The sequence below is a fragment of the Poecilia formosa genome, unplaced genomic scaffold (genome assembly GCF_000485575.1).
Source record: "Poecilia formosa unplaced genomic scaffold, Poecilia_formosa-5.1.2 Scaffold328, whole genome shotgun sequence".
Classification (NCBI taxonomy): Eukaryota; Metazoa; Chordata; class Actinopteri; order Cyprinodontiformes; family Poeciliidae; genus Poecilia; species Poecilia formosa.
In genome coordinates, this window is record NW_006800267.1 from 252,459 (window position 1) to 270,861 (window position 18,403).

General features: G+C 40.1%; 1 protein-coding gene across 3 annotated transcripts in view; it reads right to left on the bottom strand.

The window, feature by feature from the left end:
• Positions 1-1,875: 1,875 nt before the first annotated feature.
• The window catches only part of nf1a (neurofibromin 1a), an 89,266-nt gene continuing 72,738 nt past the window's right edge, over positions 1,876-18,403 (bottom strand). For all 3 annotated transcript variants that reach the window (XM_007573396.2, XM_016661412.1, XM_007573395.2), the window contains 17 exons: positions 15,891-16,170; positions 15,567-15,781; positions 15,274-15,335; positions 15,038-15,179; positions 13,816-13,917; positions 12,004-12,144; positions 11,232-11,358; positions 10,875-11,006; positions 10,399-10,534; positions 10,139-10,299; positions 8,773-8,895; positions 8,317-8,435; positions 8,129-8,229; positions 6,208-6,350; positions 6,032-6,078; positions 5,042-5,258; positions 1,876-4,115 (listed from right to left, as the gene is read on the bottom strand). In XM_007573396.2, coding sequence (XP_007573458.1) covers positions 3,973-4,115; positions 5,042-5,258; positions 6,032-6,078; positions 6,208-6,350; positions 8,129-8,229; positions 8,317-8,435; positions 8,773-8,895; positions 10,139-10,299; positions 10,399-10,534; positions 10,875-11,006; positions 11,232-11,358; positions 12,004-12,144; positions 13,816-13,917; positions 15,038-15,179; positions 15,274-15,335; positions 15,567-15,781; positions 15,891-16,170 — 2,391 coding nt within the window. In that variant the 3' untranslated portion in view covers positions 1,876-3,972. The remainder of the gene's footprint in view (positions 4,116-5,041; positions 5,259-6,031; positions 6,079-6,207; positions 6,351-8,128; positions 8,230-8,316; positions 8,436-8,772; positions 8,896-10,138; positions 10,300-10,398; positions 10,535-10,874; positions 11,007-11,231; positions 11,359-12,003; positions 12,145-13,815; positions 13,918-15,037; positions 15,180-15,273; positions 15,336-15,566; positions 15,782-15,890; positions 16,171-18,403) is intronic.

Below are 18,403 nucleotides of genomic sequence, written 5' to 3' on the forward strand. Positions count from 1 at the left end.
ATATGCATTTGTAATAACAACATGGAAACACACTGTAAGACCACTCACGGCTCAGCTTATTGTAAATTTCTGTAAATGTGTTTTTCCTGTTTGTATTCATGGTTGTACACGGTGCTATGCGCGGAGCTGCCGCGAGGGGGACGGTCTCTCCAAACGGCGAGACCCCACAGACCCTCTAGCTCTGGGTAACAAAAGTTAGCCTGGGTGGTGATACGGCTCACAGGAAACTGGTGGATCTTAAGTTTGTGAGTTAAGTCTTTCTGAACCGGCCACAGTTACAGTGATGTCATATTTAAAAGAAAAAATTCTCAGTGAGCTGAAGAGACTGCAAATAAAGAAAAAAAAACTGCTTTAATGTGCCCAATATGTGTGATCTTTGTAACTAAAGTATGAATACCTGAGAAAGAAAAAAAAAAGCTTACTGTTGAAATAACAGATGGAATAATTTGTGTGTTACACACACAGTGTTGTGTCTCTGGTTTTAATGGCTCCAAAGGATCATCAGGTGGGCATTGCAAATATGTTAAAGGGGCAGTATTATGTACAATTGACAGTTTTGAGCTTTAAATCATGTTCTAATGTTATTCTCTCATCAAAAACATATGCAGAGTGTTACTGTGATCCTTTCATGCATGTTTGAGAAATCAACTGAGTGAACCGAGCGTCACCTCGAGGACAAAGCTCCTCCTCTGAGCTGCAGTTTCCAAGCTTCCACCTTACAGAGCAGCTCCTTCAGACTAGCCAGCAGCAATTAGCAAACACCTGGTGCAACTGCACACCAGCTGAGCTCATTAAACGAGCTGCTTCTCAGTGCAACACTGGTAAAAACATAGTTAGAGTTAACAGAGGAGCCATGTTGTGATGACTAATTTCAAAGCGTTGAATTATGAAATAAAATTTTTAATACATTTCTATACCTACAAATGTATAAGAACTGAAGGTAATATAGTTACATGACTGTGGTATAAAATGGCACAAAGTAGCTGGAGAACACAAACTCTTCTATTAATAAATCAGACGTATTGAAGTTTAAAGAAGACAATGTCAGGCACTAGCAGAACCTTTTATTACTAACACTGTAATATGTGTTATGATACAGAAAGTACCTGCTTTACAAAAACAAAATGATACAATATCACAGGTATGTACAGTGTAGTAAATATATCATCTCAAATTGTACACAAAATCTTTACAATTATCACACATACTGGATTAAAAACAAAACTCAGACTACTCAGAACATACTCAAGACAGATTTTGCATAACATTAAAAGAACATGCCACAATTGGATTTTTTTTTTCATCATCTTTACAAAGCCATGACCCATTTAAACTTAGTGCAAGTCATCTGTTTGTTTCATAAGTTCAGGATACATATTCTGTTCCGCAGTCAGTCTCAGAGAGCTGCCCTCAGATTCTTTTAGGTCAAAGGTGAACATGTTGCACGTTTCAGGAAGAAATCCGGACGTGGCATTTCAAGTGTGTTAGAGCGAAAACTGGGCAGTCAACAATCAGAGCCCGGTCAAGGGTGTTAGCGCTTCCTTTGCTCTCTGCTGTGTTACAGCCGTTTCACCGCGACACAGCCTGCCAGGAATGCTCAGGCTAATTAGCATAGCCACCGGTGACAGTGGATAAACAGCTTTAATGGAACAGTAAGTTGTCTATCCACTTGTGTACACGTTTAGCAGCGTGTATCACAAGGCTGACTGATGGCGCTGAGACCTTCCTGATTGGTTGTTTTTGACTGGGAGCGGTGGATTTCTGCAGATGGCAATAGCAGTTACTGGGAGGAGGTGGAGGAGACTGATCTTTTCACAGATTATATCTCACAACATGGTGACAGTCTGAACAAATATGTAAAAAAAATAAATTTGGAAAGTTAAATACTGCAGCTTCGAGTTGTTAATGGTCATAAAGACACTGCTGTCTTCACGGACCCAATGACTTACATGAACGTGTTTGGGGGTGAAAGTTAAGGGGTTTTAAACAACCAAACATTCACAAACTAAGTCACTCAGTGTTCACACAGGAACACTGAGTGACTGTTTCTGTAATTCTGACATCAAACACACAGTGATGTTCATAATTTAACATCATCTGTGGGTCCTAAACTCACATGCACTAATCACTGACAACTCAGACTAAACCAGATGCATATGTTCCATGTAGAAGTAGCCAAAATCTGTGTAAATGTATAAATGAAAATAGTGGGAACTTTCTTAAACCACAGGTCACTAATTACACTTCAGTCTCTGAACGCGCGTTATGGCAGACTGAATCACACACCTCACAGGGAAACCTGTTCACCGCGTCTCTAAAGGAGCTCCCTGCCCATCTTCATGCTGACAGAGAACAATTTTAGAATACTACTTCCATTTTCCCAACCCAAACTCAGCCTGAATGAACACCATGCCATCATGTGCATTTCTTTAATCTCAACTGCCTGTCTTAACTCAGGCAGGGAAATCTTTTTACCATGATGGAGGACAGCAGCTACCAGATGCTCTCTAAAACATAAGAACTGAACTAAACTGCAAAACCTGGGTTCCAAACATTTGAGAACCCTGAACAATCTGCAGTGGCATGTCACACTCTCAGTATTATCCTGCTGCAAACCTAACGCCACACAGCTTTACAGAAAAAGCAGAGCTAGTCGTCATATTCCTGGAGACAGTGGAGTATGAGGGGGAAGTGGCGATGGAAACGAAGGAGCACAAGTACGGAGAATGTCTTCTCATAGAACATGTGTGCTTTGCTGTGTTTGCCTGGCCAGTCTCCATGATCATGAATTTGTGAGGTTTTTTTTTGTTTCGGTCATCTCTGTGCGTTTTATACACAAGTCAAAAACAAACACAATGCTGAAAAACAAAAAGAACAGAACCAACATGGAGATAGAAAATAAACAATATTACTATTGTTTACCATCTATAAACAATAGATAATATTGCCTGTCAATGGCAAGAAAACAAAAGCAAAGACCGAAAAAAGTTTAGGTGAAAACCAAAACGACTCCCTCCGTGGGTCGGCTGTAGCGGTGTGCGATGCAACACCCGATGTTCCCCGGCGAGTCGTTTGCTCTGTTGCTAATCGGAGGGGAAAAGCATTTGGAGAGCTACAGATTATTGCCCTTTACACAAATCTTGAATAACACGTTTTTGCTGCTAAAAATATATCATTGGAAAAACAGAAAAGCAATGAAACCAAAAATATTTGCAGGTATTTACATGGTTGTATTTTTCATAGTGTTTTGTAATATTAATGGATAAGTGTTAAAAAAGAAGAAGATATTTTTGGAAAGAGTTTTGCGAACAGGAAGATTTGTGTAGCATCATCTACTTCTACAGGAGTAAATAGTGACAGGCATCGGGGTTAACTGTTGTTTGACCATCACCGCAGGCAGATCATGGCAGCTTGATATGAGTAGCCTGTCTTCATAATTAGTACCTGTTTATTGTGTCCAGCAAGGTTTGACTTTTACTTTACAAAGTGTACATATAGAAAAACACATACAAAGGCACACCATAGAGAAAACAGCAAATTTAGCATAAAGGACTGGATGTACATCATCAGTCTATGTCAAATATGTACAGGATAGAGAGAGCAACTGATATGTCCAAGCGGATCGAGTATGTTGGTCCCATCACACTGCGCTGCTCTCATGGTGTGTATCTGACTGACTCAGACCCAGGAACTTCAACCACATGTCCCTCTGTGTCAGAGTCAACGTAATGCTGACGTGTCCCTGTTCTCACTTCCTGCAGGTAGGAAAAGCTTCCACACAGAACACAGTGCAGATCAGAAGCATCTCCCATACCTTTTGCCGTCAAAGAATAAGAAGAGAAACGCCTGCGTTCAGTTTGCCCTCCTTCTTTCACTTGTTTTGCCAATGCAGCGAGAATGAAGAACAAGGAGAAACTAGAGTGTAAACAGAGAGCGCAGCGTGAAGGCTGGCGGCTCGGCCTGGAGGGGCGGTCAGACTATTTTCTTAATGCTGGGTCTCTTAAAGCTGCCGGCGCTGCGCTGCTTCTGGACCTGACTGGCTGACCCGTGGCGAATGCGTCCTCCACTGGACAGAGCAGAGCTGGGGGACAGCTGGACATTCTCCTTATCCACACCTGGAGGAACAAAGAAAGGACAGATGCATTCTATCGAAAACGAAGCGTACGATTCCCGCAGTGCAAGCTTGATGACCTACATATAAAACATCAGAGGTTAAATTGACCTACGACAATTCCATCATAAGATCCTTTCATACTGTAAATGTTGAGGGTTAATTTAGCCTGGCAGGCAGCTAACTTGACCTTCTGCACATAGTGAGGAAAAAACTTCTTAAAATGTCCTCCTGCTGTTTTGGAGTCTAAACTGCAGCTAAATGTAGTCAGTTCTAGTTCTGCTGATGAATTATTCCCACTGTACTTTCACTTGACCCTATCCCTGACCCTAACCCTTGACCCTATCCCTGACCCTAGGAACCACTGTCCTGATTGTCTTAGGTGTGTGTCAGTCCCAGAACACCTGAATCAAATGACTACATGACCTCCTTGATGGACAAAGAAGAAAACATGATGACTTTTATAGTCATGCAAATAGTTTTAATAAGTTATTTTTACAACTTACAAGTTAAATTTTATGGCAAAGTTAAATTCATGAGTAAGCAAGAACCTCAATCACAGCAGCCTTTCAACATAAAAGTTAATCCATGAAGCTGAAGGAATAGGACCAAATCATCTGCTCTGTAGATAATCCCATCATCTCTGCTTTGGCAGGTTGTGGAGGCGATCTGTGATACGTATGCCATCACACCGCGCAGCCCTGGAACTTTTACCCCTTTACAGTCGACTTCATAACTACTGTGATGGTTTACCATTTGTATTTTAGATCCAAAAACATTCACTGGTGAATCCAGTCAGTTGTATTTTTTTTATCCAACTAACAAAGAACATTTAAAGGTTAAGGCGGCCTAGACCAAAAGAAATATTAACCTCTGAAGCAGGTCTGACTGAGAGTGTGTATTTGTGTTTGGGTGGAGGGGGGGTCACACCTGGGGAGTGCTGTGATGTGGCCAGTGAGGTCATGGAGTTTGACAGGTTCAGATTGGCAGTGATGCTCAGCTGGCTTTGGCTGCTGGGAGGATACGGGGATGTGGGAGTTCGTAGTTGTTCCTCTCCTCTCTCTTCATCGGCTGTGGGCAGGTAGCTGTCGATCAACGCTTCCAAAAACTTCACAATCAGTTCAGCATAGTCTGGGATCTGTGTTTGCTGCAGGGACAGAAAAAAAGATAAATGCTTACATTGCAGACAATTGACCCAGTGTTGATTCAGAAAGCCATAAAAATATACTTCCTGTTCATCAGAAATGCAATAAACAATATAACATCAGCGAGAAAAAATATTCTTCTGCATGTGATCCACTTTTAAAGCCAAACAGCAGAATGGGATGTGACTCAGCCGTAAATGAGCAGCCAGCAAAAATGTTGTTTCTGTAACATTTCAAACCTAAAATTACATTATCTCATTTTTATTAGATAATGCAATTTATCAACACTTTGTAAGAATACAAATGTTGCTGTGTTGTTCAATCACCAGACCTAATGTTCTATGAAACTTTCGTTTGGTTACAATAATCAAGTCTAACTCTCAAAGTTCATTAAAGACATTATTCTAGTCACCAAAATGGCAAAAGTTGTAACACAGGCAAGAACACAGCAGTCTGATGTTGTAGGTTGGTGGTTGTGGGGTGGCATAGTATCTGCTGAGGTCAGCAGATACTATGTGTGTGTGTGTGTGTGTGTGTGTGTGTAGAAATGAAGTCAAAGTATAGAAATGTAGCTGAATACTGTGCAGTTACCACTCACTAAATTCTCCAAAGCAGAAGATGCATGTTTGTTTTCTGCTTTAACTGCATGTGAATTTGACAGTACATGCACTTCCTTCTTTTATTGCTATACCAACTTAGCCACACAAGTACTGCATAGCTCTAAGAATGCTCCAGAACAAAACAAAGACATAACAGGAAGAGGAAACATCCATACCTTAGAAAAAGGTCCAGCAAATCTCCACAGCCCATTAAAGCCAAAACCTGTTAAATAAAAATGAATGAGAAACAGGTGACACTTAAGAGCTGACAGTGCAGACATATCCACTTCAGATCACATGACTGTAGAAGACGTTCCATCTGTAAAGGTGCGAAGAAGACAAAATGTCATACTTTGTAAATATGAAGGCTGGTACTGAGGAGGGGATTCCTCGTGGTACACCACGCTCTGTACAATGCCATGGACGGGGTTCAGGAGGTTGATGTCTTGGCACATGGACAGCACAGTGTTGATCTTGGAGTCCAATAAATTATAACTGAGGAGTGCACATATAAACATGTTACCTATAGTCAAAAGTTGACTACTGAAATGTGGCAATGTCACAATTAATGCTTGAGAACTTTGTGTTAGAATAGATGTTAATACATGAGACTGGGATAGTGGAAAAGGTCAGCTTTTTGAAAAGAGAAGTGAAACTATACTATGAATGAGAGGAACAACATAGAAAACGCATAGAAAAACTCGACACAGACTACAGGTCAGACAGAGGGCAGGAACGGGCATTTCACTTTGTTCACTGGTAGTTTAAAGTGTAAATTGAAAGTTCTTTAAAATGGTAGAAAAAATATTTTCTGAGGTGAGACTGTAAATCTGGTTGTTGTTCTTGGTCTCTAATAAGCTGGTGAATGTTTGAAAGTGTTGAACCAATGAAAAACTCTCCTTCTAGAAAAAACATGCAGCTTGTGTGAGGTAACTGGAGGAGAACGGAGCCCAGCGGCTGAGCTCAAGGAGGTTGTGTTCGTTCAGGTGTGGTTAAAACTTGTTTATGGCTGTTCAGGCTGCAGTTGGTCTGGACATGGGGAGGGGAAAAACACACAAAATTATTTTAGCCTTGGGTGAGAGTCATCCAGCTGGGAAGCCAAGATTTCACCATTAACAATGTCAACTAACACGGTGATCTGCAGGGCACACGTCTGCGAGGAGGCTTACAACCAAAGTGGCCCGAATGATTACTAGATGGGATCCAGAATAAACAACAAAATCAGGTGGAAATTCAGTGCAGTACCACCATAAAACAGCAGAGGCAGCGAGGGGAAGAATGACGGCGACCGGGAGCAGAGACAACAAAGCCAGAGTCCCAGCTGTGACCTGGATGATGGTCGGTGGAGAGATTTACTACATTTCCAGAGGTATGAATATTTTTGAGCCTAATTGTATGTATAATTATTATTTATCTATGTTATCTTGGTAGATATATTCTCATAAAAATATCTAAAGATCTGCAGATGTAAAGATACATTTCCAAAATTCTCTTAGCAGTTAGCATCTCCAGGTCTGTTAGCATGTTTTCCATTCCAATATCTGCTCTTCTACCATTTAAATGATCTCTGTTCACTGAGCTGTCAGTAGTTCTAGGTTCTGACTCACCTGTGAGCCTTCAGTCTTAAACATGTAGCCAGTTTAATGCTCAGGACTGGTCACCTCCTCCAGGTCTTATTCAGTGTTTTTAGCCGCACAGTCTATTAACAGGGGTGGGAAACTCCAGGCCTGGAGGGCCGATGTCCTGTAACTTTACTTCAACACACCTGAGTCAAATAATGAGGTCTTAGCAGGACTGGAGAACCTGACTGCACTGAGGAGGAGATTCAGCTGTTGGATTCAAGTGTGTTGGACCAGGGAGACGTCTAAGAGTTGCAGGACCCCGGCCCTCCAGGACCAGGATTGCCCACCCCTGCTCTGAAACGTTCTCCTCCGTCTACGTAATTAGTGGTTGTAGCTAGGGGGCGCTATTTTAAGGCAGAGCAGTAAGGAGGCTAGATAGAGGCAGCACCAGTATCTCTTATTTTGGAAAAGTAGTTTAGGAAGAAAAAGAAAGAAAGAGAAAAAGCAAAACCATAAAAAAAGACAACAGTTTTTCTTTTTACTGTATACAAATTAGGGTGAGAGAAAGCCTAACTTTAATGAGCTAGCACAGCGTGGAATGTGAAAATGGAACTCAAAAACAAGCATCTCCGGTCAAAAGTCAAGTTCATGGCAAAGGTCATTTCAAGTGCATGAACTGATCAAGTGAGAAATACAGTATTTAGAACTTACACGACTGGAAAAACTTTAGGAAACACAACACTGGCTTCGGCTAGGTACTCGTACAAAATCCGTTGGTCAAAGTCATCTGTGGTGTACTTAACCTGGGTTGCCTGAGGAAGAGAAGAAGAACTTGAAAAGCACAGTCACAGTTTGGAGGTACCACATCGTCTCTACAAGGACTGAGCTTGAGAACTCACCAGCACAGTGAGCAGCAGAGCCTGGATTTTGGGGTCAGTCAGCACCTCCTCATCCAGCAGAACATTAGACTCTGATACAGACACCTTTCGCAGGTGAGAATTTCCAATTCTTTGTGTCTCTTTACCAGTAACAATAAAGATCAGAATTACAAACTGCTTGTTTAGAAAACAAAAAAACTAGAAAACACACAAAAGCCAAATCCACATCGAAAGCAGAGTGACGCATTCTTTTATAATACTGGATGAATTTTGCTAAGACAGAACAGATCACTGCAATTCTGTCAAGTTAGAGTATGCCCACAAGTGCTTGTTTTAAGAACAGCTTCAAATATTGCTGGGCCTCATGGGTTGAAGTGTAAGCCCCAAGTGGGTGAGTCAATAGAAAGTAAATGTATTTTTTGTCAGACGTCTTAAGCTGCCGATGTGGAATTGTGTTCAGTTTATCCGTTTTGTTACCGATCTCATAGTCATTTTCTGCTACACGCCTCATCTTCGGGGGGGTGGTCATCCCCGCCTCCATCTCTGGCCTTTTTGGTGCTTTGGAGTCTGATATGAGATGATCAAAGCTCTTCCTGGTACCTGGAACAGACAGTGAATACATGAGACAACCCAACCGAAGAGCCACAGAGATTCAATTAGATATAAGTTATATATAATATACATCTACACAAATATACATATATGTACTTTGCATGTAAGGTCATTTTATTCATGTAGCATATTTTCAGCAACAAGGCAGTTCAAAGTGCTTTACATGGATTAGAAGGAAATACAAAAAACAGGGTATTACTTTAGGTAAAGTATAAAACTACATATTGGTTCCGCATGTTTAATAAGAACAAATAGTCCATATTTTATAAACTAACAGAGGTTTCTCTGGTTCTGATAAAACTAGATGTTGGTTCCAGTTGTTCTGGGTTGGGTTCTACATTTGCACAATAAAAAGCTAAATGTTGGTTCTCCATGTCTGAGTTTTGTTCTGGGTTGTTAAGTAGATTTTAAGTTTATTCTAGATTTGTAAACTAACAGGAGTTTCTTCGGGTCTCGTTCCAATTTTAAAAGTATAAAACTAAATGTTGCTCTAAAGCAATAAGTACTCCGCAATTTCTAAAAGCAATACAACAAATTAACACAAAATTAAGTTTTTAAATGAAGGTGTTTTTATTAAGAGAGGAAAGAAAATCCAAAACTATGTGGCCCTGTGTTAAACTATGCACTACAATACTGTTTTAATAGGGGGGATTACTTTGTCACGCAGGGCCATGTGGGCTTGTATTTTTTTCTCCCTCAATAAAACACCTTCATTTAAAAATTGCCTTTTGTGTTTTCTTGTGTTGACTAATATTTAAATTGGTTTTATGTTGTGAAATATTGAAGTGTGTCAAACATGCAAAAAAAGGAAATGAGGAAGGAAGCAAACCTTTTTGGTAACTTCATTTGACGGGGTGTGACTGACATGACACATAAATGTTATGAACATGAAGAAGTCTTCATGAATGTTTACGACTGTTGCTATGAAGTGTCATTCAGTAAATAATGACACTTTTAATGCAAGTTTGCATTAAAGCTTGCATTAAAAGTTCATTCAAATTGTCAATTTTGCAATAAAGGTGTCATTGTTTACCGAATGACACTTCATGACAACAGTCATAAATATTCATAAAGACTCCTTCATGTTCATAACATTTATGTCAGTCTTAGACACACCCCATCAAATAAAGTGTTAACTGCTTTTTTACACCACCGTATGTAGACACATGCATACATACACACATCATATTATACATAACATGGATACTATTATGTGGAAAAGATTAAATACCGAGAAGCTTCTTTGTGTTGGCCTGTGATGGTTGGCCCATGTCCAGGCTCATGGATTTGCGCGTTCGCGGGCTAATCTGGCCCATCGTGGGGTAGTGATGGGTGGAAAGGTAGCGCTCTGAAACCTGAGGCGATGTCCAGGGCTGAGGCTCTTGCACAGTTCTGAAAATAAAACATTGTGAGCAGACATGCAGCATTTCATTTATTCTGGTTCGGTGGATCATGGGAGGGAATAGAACAAAGTCCCATTTGTTAACACACCTGCATTTGGGGTTGGTGATGTGACTGGTGTAGGTCTCCATAGGTACAGGGTCCACAGACAGCTCAGAAATAAGCAGCGACTTCCTGTGTTTGAGGCTACATCGACTTCTGACTTCCTCTGACACGGTGAGCAAGGCTGCAGAAAAAGTACAGGTAGTAAAAAAGATCATCTCTGTATGACCAAAATAAGTTGAAGATGAGGTGCGGTCATCGTATTTGTGTTTATTCACAGTCTAACAAACCTCATAAGGAAACAACAAGGCTTTCAGAACCAAGACAGCAGCAAATGATAGAAAACTGTTGATGCATACCGAGCAATAACCACTTTGAGCTGCAAGTTCATAGAAGTGCACAACTTAGTGAAACTTCCTCTGTGCTCGGGCCACATTAGTGTGGGCTTGTCCTCAGTTTTAAAAACAATATTATGTAGTAATGAAGGTGAACATCTGAAGGATGTATTGCATGTTGGTTTTTACCAGCTAAATAAGCCACGCTCTGAGTGTTGACCTCAAACTTGTCGCATTTCAAATGTTTGCTTGTTAGAGCCAACAGTGTGTGCAGGATCCGCACTGTCCTCGCCACGGTGGTGGGAGACGGGTGTCTGTAGCCTGCAGAGACAAAAGCAGAACATGAGAACTATAGATAACCTGACACTAGCAAAGAAAATGCCTGTTTGCTCATGAACGACAATTATTCACAAACACTGTGGACGAACTGATCAAAAGTCAAAGCATTTACTCCTAACTTAGGATTTAACTACATTAACAGTTTTTTCCGGTGACTGATAAACAATAAATGATTAGTCAAGAGAGTGAAAAAGGAAACGGCCTTACCTTTGAGTAAGTGGCCCACTAAGGCAAAGTTGAAGTTGGCACTAAAATTGAGACCCACAAAATGATCCATCTGCTTACAGTGCCATTCTAAAGGACGCCTAATTTCCATGAAAACCTCCTCTGGACTCTGAAGAAGCAAACAGCAGATTTGGTTAAAAGGCTCCATATCACCATGCCATCTTTATTAACAGGACTTTTCTATGAACTGTGTAGAAGTAGTAAAAATATAGCATTTTAGTATTTCAGTTAATGAAAGTGATTCATGTGAAAAGTTCTGATAAGTAAATGAAAATGCATTAAGTGTGTGAACATTTCATTTTAATGACTGCAGTAATCAAACAGTCACAGCAGAGGAAGAAGAAACTCTGCTGGCTAAAAACAAGCTAGCAGCTATTCTAAGACAGTCAGTTCTATGCTATGCTATACATCTATGCTTTGACCTAAAAGAAAACAGTCAAGTTCTCTGACAATGTTCTCTTTCTTATGATGAATTTTGACCACAAGGCATCAAAGTATACAGACATTATGACGGCGTTTCTTTCAGCCCTTGTAAGCTCTACCTCAGGGGTGTCCAACGTCGGTCCTCGAGGGCCGGCATCCTGTATATTTTAGTTCTCTCCATAGTGGTTGTAACAGCCTCCTCAGTAAGTCAGTGTTCTCCTTAGACCTTCTAATGAGCCATCATTTGATGCAGGTGTGTAAAACCAGGGAGAGAACTAAAACATGCAGGATGCTGACCGTCTAGGACCGACTTTGGACACCCCTGCTCTACCTTGTCATTGAAGATCCGCATTGTGTCAAGAGTGTGAAGGTTCTGCTCCAAAAGGGCAGTTCCAGCAGAGTACAAGCTGACTTCATCCAGCTGCAGCACAGCTACTGCCACCCAGAACAGAGCTTTGTGCATCGGAGAGTCCTGCAAACACATCCATTCACACAGGAAGCAAATCATTTAACAGCAACAATGACGGCACCTCATTACCAACGACTTAAAAATATGTCTAAGAGGATCATTATCCCTAATTCAAACTTCCCAAACTAGGAGAAAATTCTTAGTTTGTAATTGTTGCAGCAGAGCAATAAAATATGAGGCAAGTTTTTCCTTTGGTGGTTGGTTCTAAATGACAGGATATGAGGGTTTATCTTTAACCTGCATATAGTCACCCACAACCTTAACGGTAGTGAGGGCAGCAAAATGTACAGAGAAACATTTTATTTAGCGCTGATCATTCTGAAAACCATTCGACTGCAGAGCTGTTTCAGTGTCAGCTCACAAACTGATCATAGTAAAACTGAAGATTTTCTGCTGTGTCACTAATAGATGTTACTATCTGGTGAGGAGATTTACCTGTCAATCTAACGTCTCTGAACAGATGTTGCAGTCAAATAGAACATCTGGCTTTTATACTCTAGGTAAAAAGGATCCTGTGACCTCTCACCACAGAGGGGAATATAGCACCCAGTTTATGGGATGGCAAATTTTGACTGTATGTTGGGTTTTTGGGATGTTCTATTGGTGTGTTCACACCAAACGCGTCACACACGTCAAAAATGCGTCTGACGCTTCAATTTTGATGCATGTGCACTTTGAATGCAGACGCTTGAAGGTGCGTTCACACCAAATGCGTTTTGAGCGTCAGGCGCATATGGTTTCTATTCAAAGTCCATGTGGAGGCGCGTCAGAATCACTATGGCCGTTGTTTTCTGTTGCCAGTCTGTTGGACGTGCTCGACTTCAAATCACACTGTGCTAGTTGCTCGAAACGCGCTGCGACGGGCACTCGACCACCTGCCCGTGGACTTTGAATGTAAACCAGACGTGTCTGGTGTGAACGCACCATAAGTTTTTCTTTAAAATGGAAAGAATATAGTTTAGAGTTCTGTTAGGTAAATTGTATTATTATCAACTATTTGTTATACTGTTTTATATGTTCTTAGTTTATGTACTCTTATTTGTTTTAGTCATATCTTTTAAGAAATGTTTCTGTATTGTTAATCACTCTGATTTCCTTTCTCAGAGGGCCTCTCTGAAGAAGAGCAGTGAAAGCAGCTCTTCACAGAACGCCCTGCTTTGACCTCTTAGATAGTTATAAAACCATCGCCGTGACGATTCACAACTTGTCCTGTTTGATCCTGGGTCAGGAACTGGATAAGCTAGTGTGAGATAGATTGTGTTGTTAGTTAGTGATAATCTTGGCGCTGTGACTGTGTGATGAAGTGTTTTCCCCCTCCCTTTAGAGTTATAGCGCTCTCTGTGATCAGGGATCCTAAAGACAATAAAAAGAGAGGGGCAGGCAAATGTGCTTCAGAGCAGCAGGAGATTTGTAACTGAAAGCACATCTCTGTCTGTTCTCCTCGCGAGTAATGAGAATTCAACTTTCTCTTGTCTTTCCTGTTATTTGCTGTGTTTAATAGGTGTCAACTCTGACAGTTCCATTTTAAATTATGACAAAATCCGACCAATGCAAGATCATGAAGGCAATTTTTTATCTTGACAACACACAATGACACAATGAAATGAAAATAATGGAAATTTGATTTTGCAGCAGAAATGGCTGAATATAGTGGTGAATGGATAAATTTCATACCTTGCTGAGTAGAGGCTGCAGCTTGGTCAGAGCAATCACAGTGGCCTCAATTAACACTTGGCTGTTGTAGTTGTCGGGTCCCTTCAAACAGCTCTCCAGACCCTAAAACAGTCCACAGAAAAGAGGGGGAATGCCCATGAGACGGGGAACTGACCACACAGGGCAGCACAAAAATCAGACTCTTTAGGGATGTAGGAGAGACGCCAACAGTCACAATATTAACAATTTTTAACAACATGTTACATTAAGAGTAAAATATTCTTTCGTCACGAGAGTAAAAGTGTTTGGCAATAGCAAATACAACATATTATCATTTACTATCTCCATTACCGACTACATTAAGATATGAATCAAAAACAATACAAGTAGACCCAGCCACAAATAAGCTTCTTGTCTGTTTTTAAATCTGATCATGCAGAACCGAGTGCAAAAGGAACAAACTGTAACCGGGTGCAGCTACTCTTTATCTGTTATAAACTATCTGGTTGGACTTTCATCACTGACTATTTGCTGCCAACTTGCAAAGCCTTAACAAGAACCGTCTATCAGGACTACCTGGACTCTGTACATACAGCAAAGCAAGACGCCGTGACATTCCACTTCATTCTGTCACACTTAGAAAAGAAGAGAAACTAAACAAGTCCTTCTCATTGACTTCAGCTCTGCAGTCCAATCATTACACAGCACCTGGTGAAAAAAAAGTCTCCTGATGTTTTTCATCAGGTGCTGTGTAATGAACATTGTCTTGTCATGTGACGTCTGGACTGGAGCAGAGTGAGCAAGTTGTGTTTTGTAGGTTCAGCATGTCTTTGAGATAGTTGGGGGCATCGGTGTGTGAGGAGGGAAACCTTGAATTCAATCCTGGTGGAACTGGGAAGCCAGTCAAGAGAGAGGAGGATGGAAGTGATATGGTCATGTTTGGTCCTTCTCATCAGGATCCTAGTTTTGGATGTACTGGAGCCTCTGCAGGCTCTTTCTAGGAATCCTAGTGAGAAGCTTTGCAGTAGTCCAGTAAAACACATTTCAAGGTAGCCTATGGGTCTAGGTTGCCTACAGCTAGATTCCAAAATCTAGCAAATTGTTTGAAGTGGGTAGGAAAGTGGAGTCATTTAATGATTAGGTCAAAGTTTAAGGATTGGCTCCTGCTGCAGTATAATCATAACTTTTGGGTTACTGCAGTACGCCATGAAGATGGATCAGGTGTGACTGTGACTCATCTTACCCGGTCTATGCTGAGCAAAGGGCTGGCTTTGCTGAGGATTCGGATGATCTGCTTGATCTGGCCATGAGTCACCCTCTTGCTGATGCAGCCAAAGACCACCAGGGCTCTGGGCTGTAGGGAGGGGTTGTACTGGAATGCAAATCTACAACCCAAGCACAAAGATTAGATACCTCAAAGCTTGAGCAAAACTATATACATTAAAAAACAAAACAAAAAAAGCTTAAAGAGGTACATACTTTTGAGCAAGCTCTGTCCACTGGTCTAACCACTTACAAGTTGGGATGTCTCTCATACAGGCCTGGAGTCAAAAGAGAGAAATAATACAATAAGCATACATGTAGCTATGTGCTCTTGAAGAAAAGTTGTAAAGTATATGTAAACTAAACTATTACTGTGGCAAACAAAAAGGATAAAACAAGAATAAAAAAATATGGTGGTGAATATTTATTCAAAAACATTTTCTATGAGAATCAAGCACTGTGACAAAGAGACAGAATCCTGCTTAACAATGCATAGTTATCTGTCTGACCTCCATAATTTCCAGTAAGGCCTCAGTTACGGTCTCCAGAGAGGACAGAGCGAAGGTCTCCCTCTCGTAGGAGCCTGGTGAGAAGGAGCGGTCCCTGTAGCTGGAGCGGAAGGCAATGACGGCGGCTGATTTGACTTTGCTGATGCCAAACAGCAGATAGAACTTTGGCAACGAAAACTCAGTCAGGCTCAGCCTCAGAACCTGCTTTGTCTCCTCTGTAATTATTTAACACAACAAAACATTTTTTTGTCATAAGGCACAAGTTTCTTATTTTTTTAGTTTGTGTATATATTTAAAAATCAGCAGACAAAGATTGCTGCTTACCACTGAAGCTGAGCTGTGAACAGGTGCACAGGGAGTGGATGATGTTGATGACTAAACCATGGGTAGAGGCTCTGAGGGACAGTGGCCCGGTGGCTACTAGTAGCGTCACTACATGGAACAGGTATGGCAGGTGGGCTGCAACGTCCAGAGAGTTGTTAAAGGACAGCATGAGCATGTAGCGGGCCAGGATCGCAATGTCATCCCACATGAGGTGCTGCTCCAGCGTAGGAGTTGGTGACAGGCACGTCTTGTCTATGATCTTACACATCCGACCAATGACCTGCCAAAGAAAAGGCCAATAATTAAACCTTAAAAATCATGTGTCAGGAGCAGACTGCCTGGCGCAGTGACTTTGACAGTTGAGAAAATAAAACAGCAGAGAACCCAGAACCAGAACCAGAACCTTCTTGCTGCAAGGCAACAGTGCTACCAACTGTGCAGCCCAGTTAAGGGCTCCATTAAATTAAATTCTTAGAAGCAATGCTTAAGAACAGAACCTTCATAAAAAAATAATTTTTTTCACTGATAATACACCACAATATCATATGATTTTTTATTTATTTATTTTTAAATGACAATACCCAACAAAGGCCCAGATCAGCTTATCCTCAAGAAAAACTAAAAAATAAGCAGCCAGGACTGGTTGAAAACTGCTGTACAAGTCTGATGTCATTCATGCCTTTTCCATCATTTGTTATATTGCATGTTGGTACTTGGAGAAAGAGGTTATTTGTGGGATAATTCAGCTGTTATGTTGGACTATTTTAATAATAAAGTTAATAAAGAAATAAAGTGCATCAGTGGTCATTATTTGTTGTATGAAGAGTTTCTTCTATTCAGAATAATTTCTTTCTCACAGAGAAAGAAATTATTTCTACTTCAGGCTTATGGATGGTTCCCCAATTTAACTAGCTTTATTAATTTCAATAAAAAATATTGTTATTAATAATTACATTAGTCAAATATTTGTGCAAATTTTGATTCTCAACAGTGTAAATGTATGTTAATTTCAGTCAAATGCACTAAGAGGCCATGTTATCAGATTAGAAGGACCCTTTGAAAATAACCTTTAAGCAAGCATTAAAAAAAAATTATTTTTCAAAAAACAAAATAGTAGTCCATACATGTATAAAAATAAATAAAATAAATTAAATGTATGTTTCATTAAGTCAAAATTCTGGTTTTAAAAATATAATTTTTTTTTAAATCAGTCTAATGTAATATTCTAATTTTCAATGTCATGTTTTCAAAGCCATCAGTAAATGATTTGTTATGACACACCTCTGTGTGTAATAATCTATACGTTTCCAGGACCTTCCAGGATAAAGTTCCTGAAATAAATGGAATCTTTTCAATAAGATTCTAATTTATTGAATGGGTCTGGACTGCAAAATACTTTAAAAGAATGTTGAACTAACAAAAACAAATGTGAATACACATTAAAGATGTGAGCTAAATCATGCACATGACAATGCAACAGTTCTTCCATCTGAAGAAGAAAAAAAGAACTGATTCAAATCTTTGGTGACAAAGAGTTCAAGGCCAGCAGACAATGCTCCACTGTGCTCAGTACGGCGTCCTGGCATGACAACAAACAGTAATCCATTAGATAACACTAGAGTAAAGCCTCATGTACAGCCCAGAGGTTACATGTCCAGACCTGACATTACTCTTTATTCTAGCTGATTGAACTTGTAGTAGAAATGAGAAAATTCCTGAATCTGAAAATACAAATCAATTAAAAACCTGAACTGAGTCCATAAAATACCATTAGAATCCCATGTTTACATAAACAGGCAGTTTTTGGCTTTTTACTGTATTTTTGTGATGACAAAAAGAGTCATCACTATCAACCAGTACAAAGACACAAAGCCACTGATCCTTTGTGCACATGCGGCCCCAAAGCATGTCAAGATTTTTTTCCTCTAAAATATTTTAAAATATTTCATGTATCAATGCTGAAAGTATTAAATCTAATGTAAGAGTATTATCATTCTCAATAATTAAATGTTAAAATCCTTGATATATGGTCTGTGATAAAATTCAAGCATTTTTTTTTAAGATTATACATTTGTGTAAGTATTTTCTATAATGCCTTTCAATATTGCTACCCAGTGATATTTTTAATTTCCTCTCACCTTTAATGTTTTTTATAAACACAGTGGGCTGCTGGTGGCGCCTCTGCCACCAGATTTAGCAAGTTTTCTTGAGGAAAATTCTGTTTAAGCTTCATAAAAAGCGTTGTGTGCCGTGAAGCCCATTCCACAGCAGAGCAGTCTGTTCACTGAAGTTACATCTTGGTTTCTGTTTAGCGGTGACACCTTCCTGGAGGGGGGTGGGTGGAGGTATTGCTGCCAGTTAATTTTATAATTGATCACAGACTGGAACTGTGACCTCGACGTGCAATCAAGCTTTTTGTAATCATCTCAAAGTTTCAAAAATAGAGAATTAAAACAAAAAGGATTATGTGTTACTGCAAAGGCAATTTCAACTTTATACCAATAAAGTTGGCA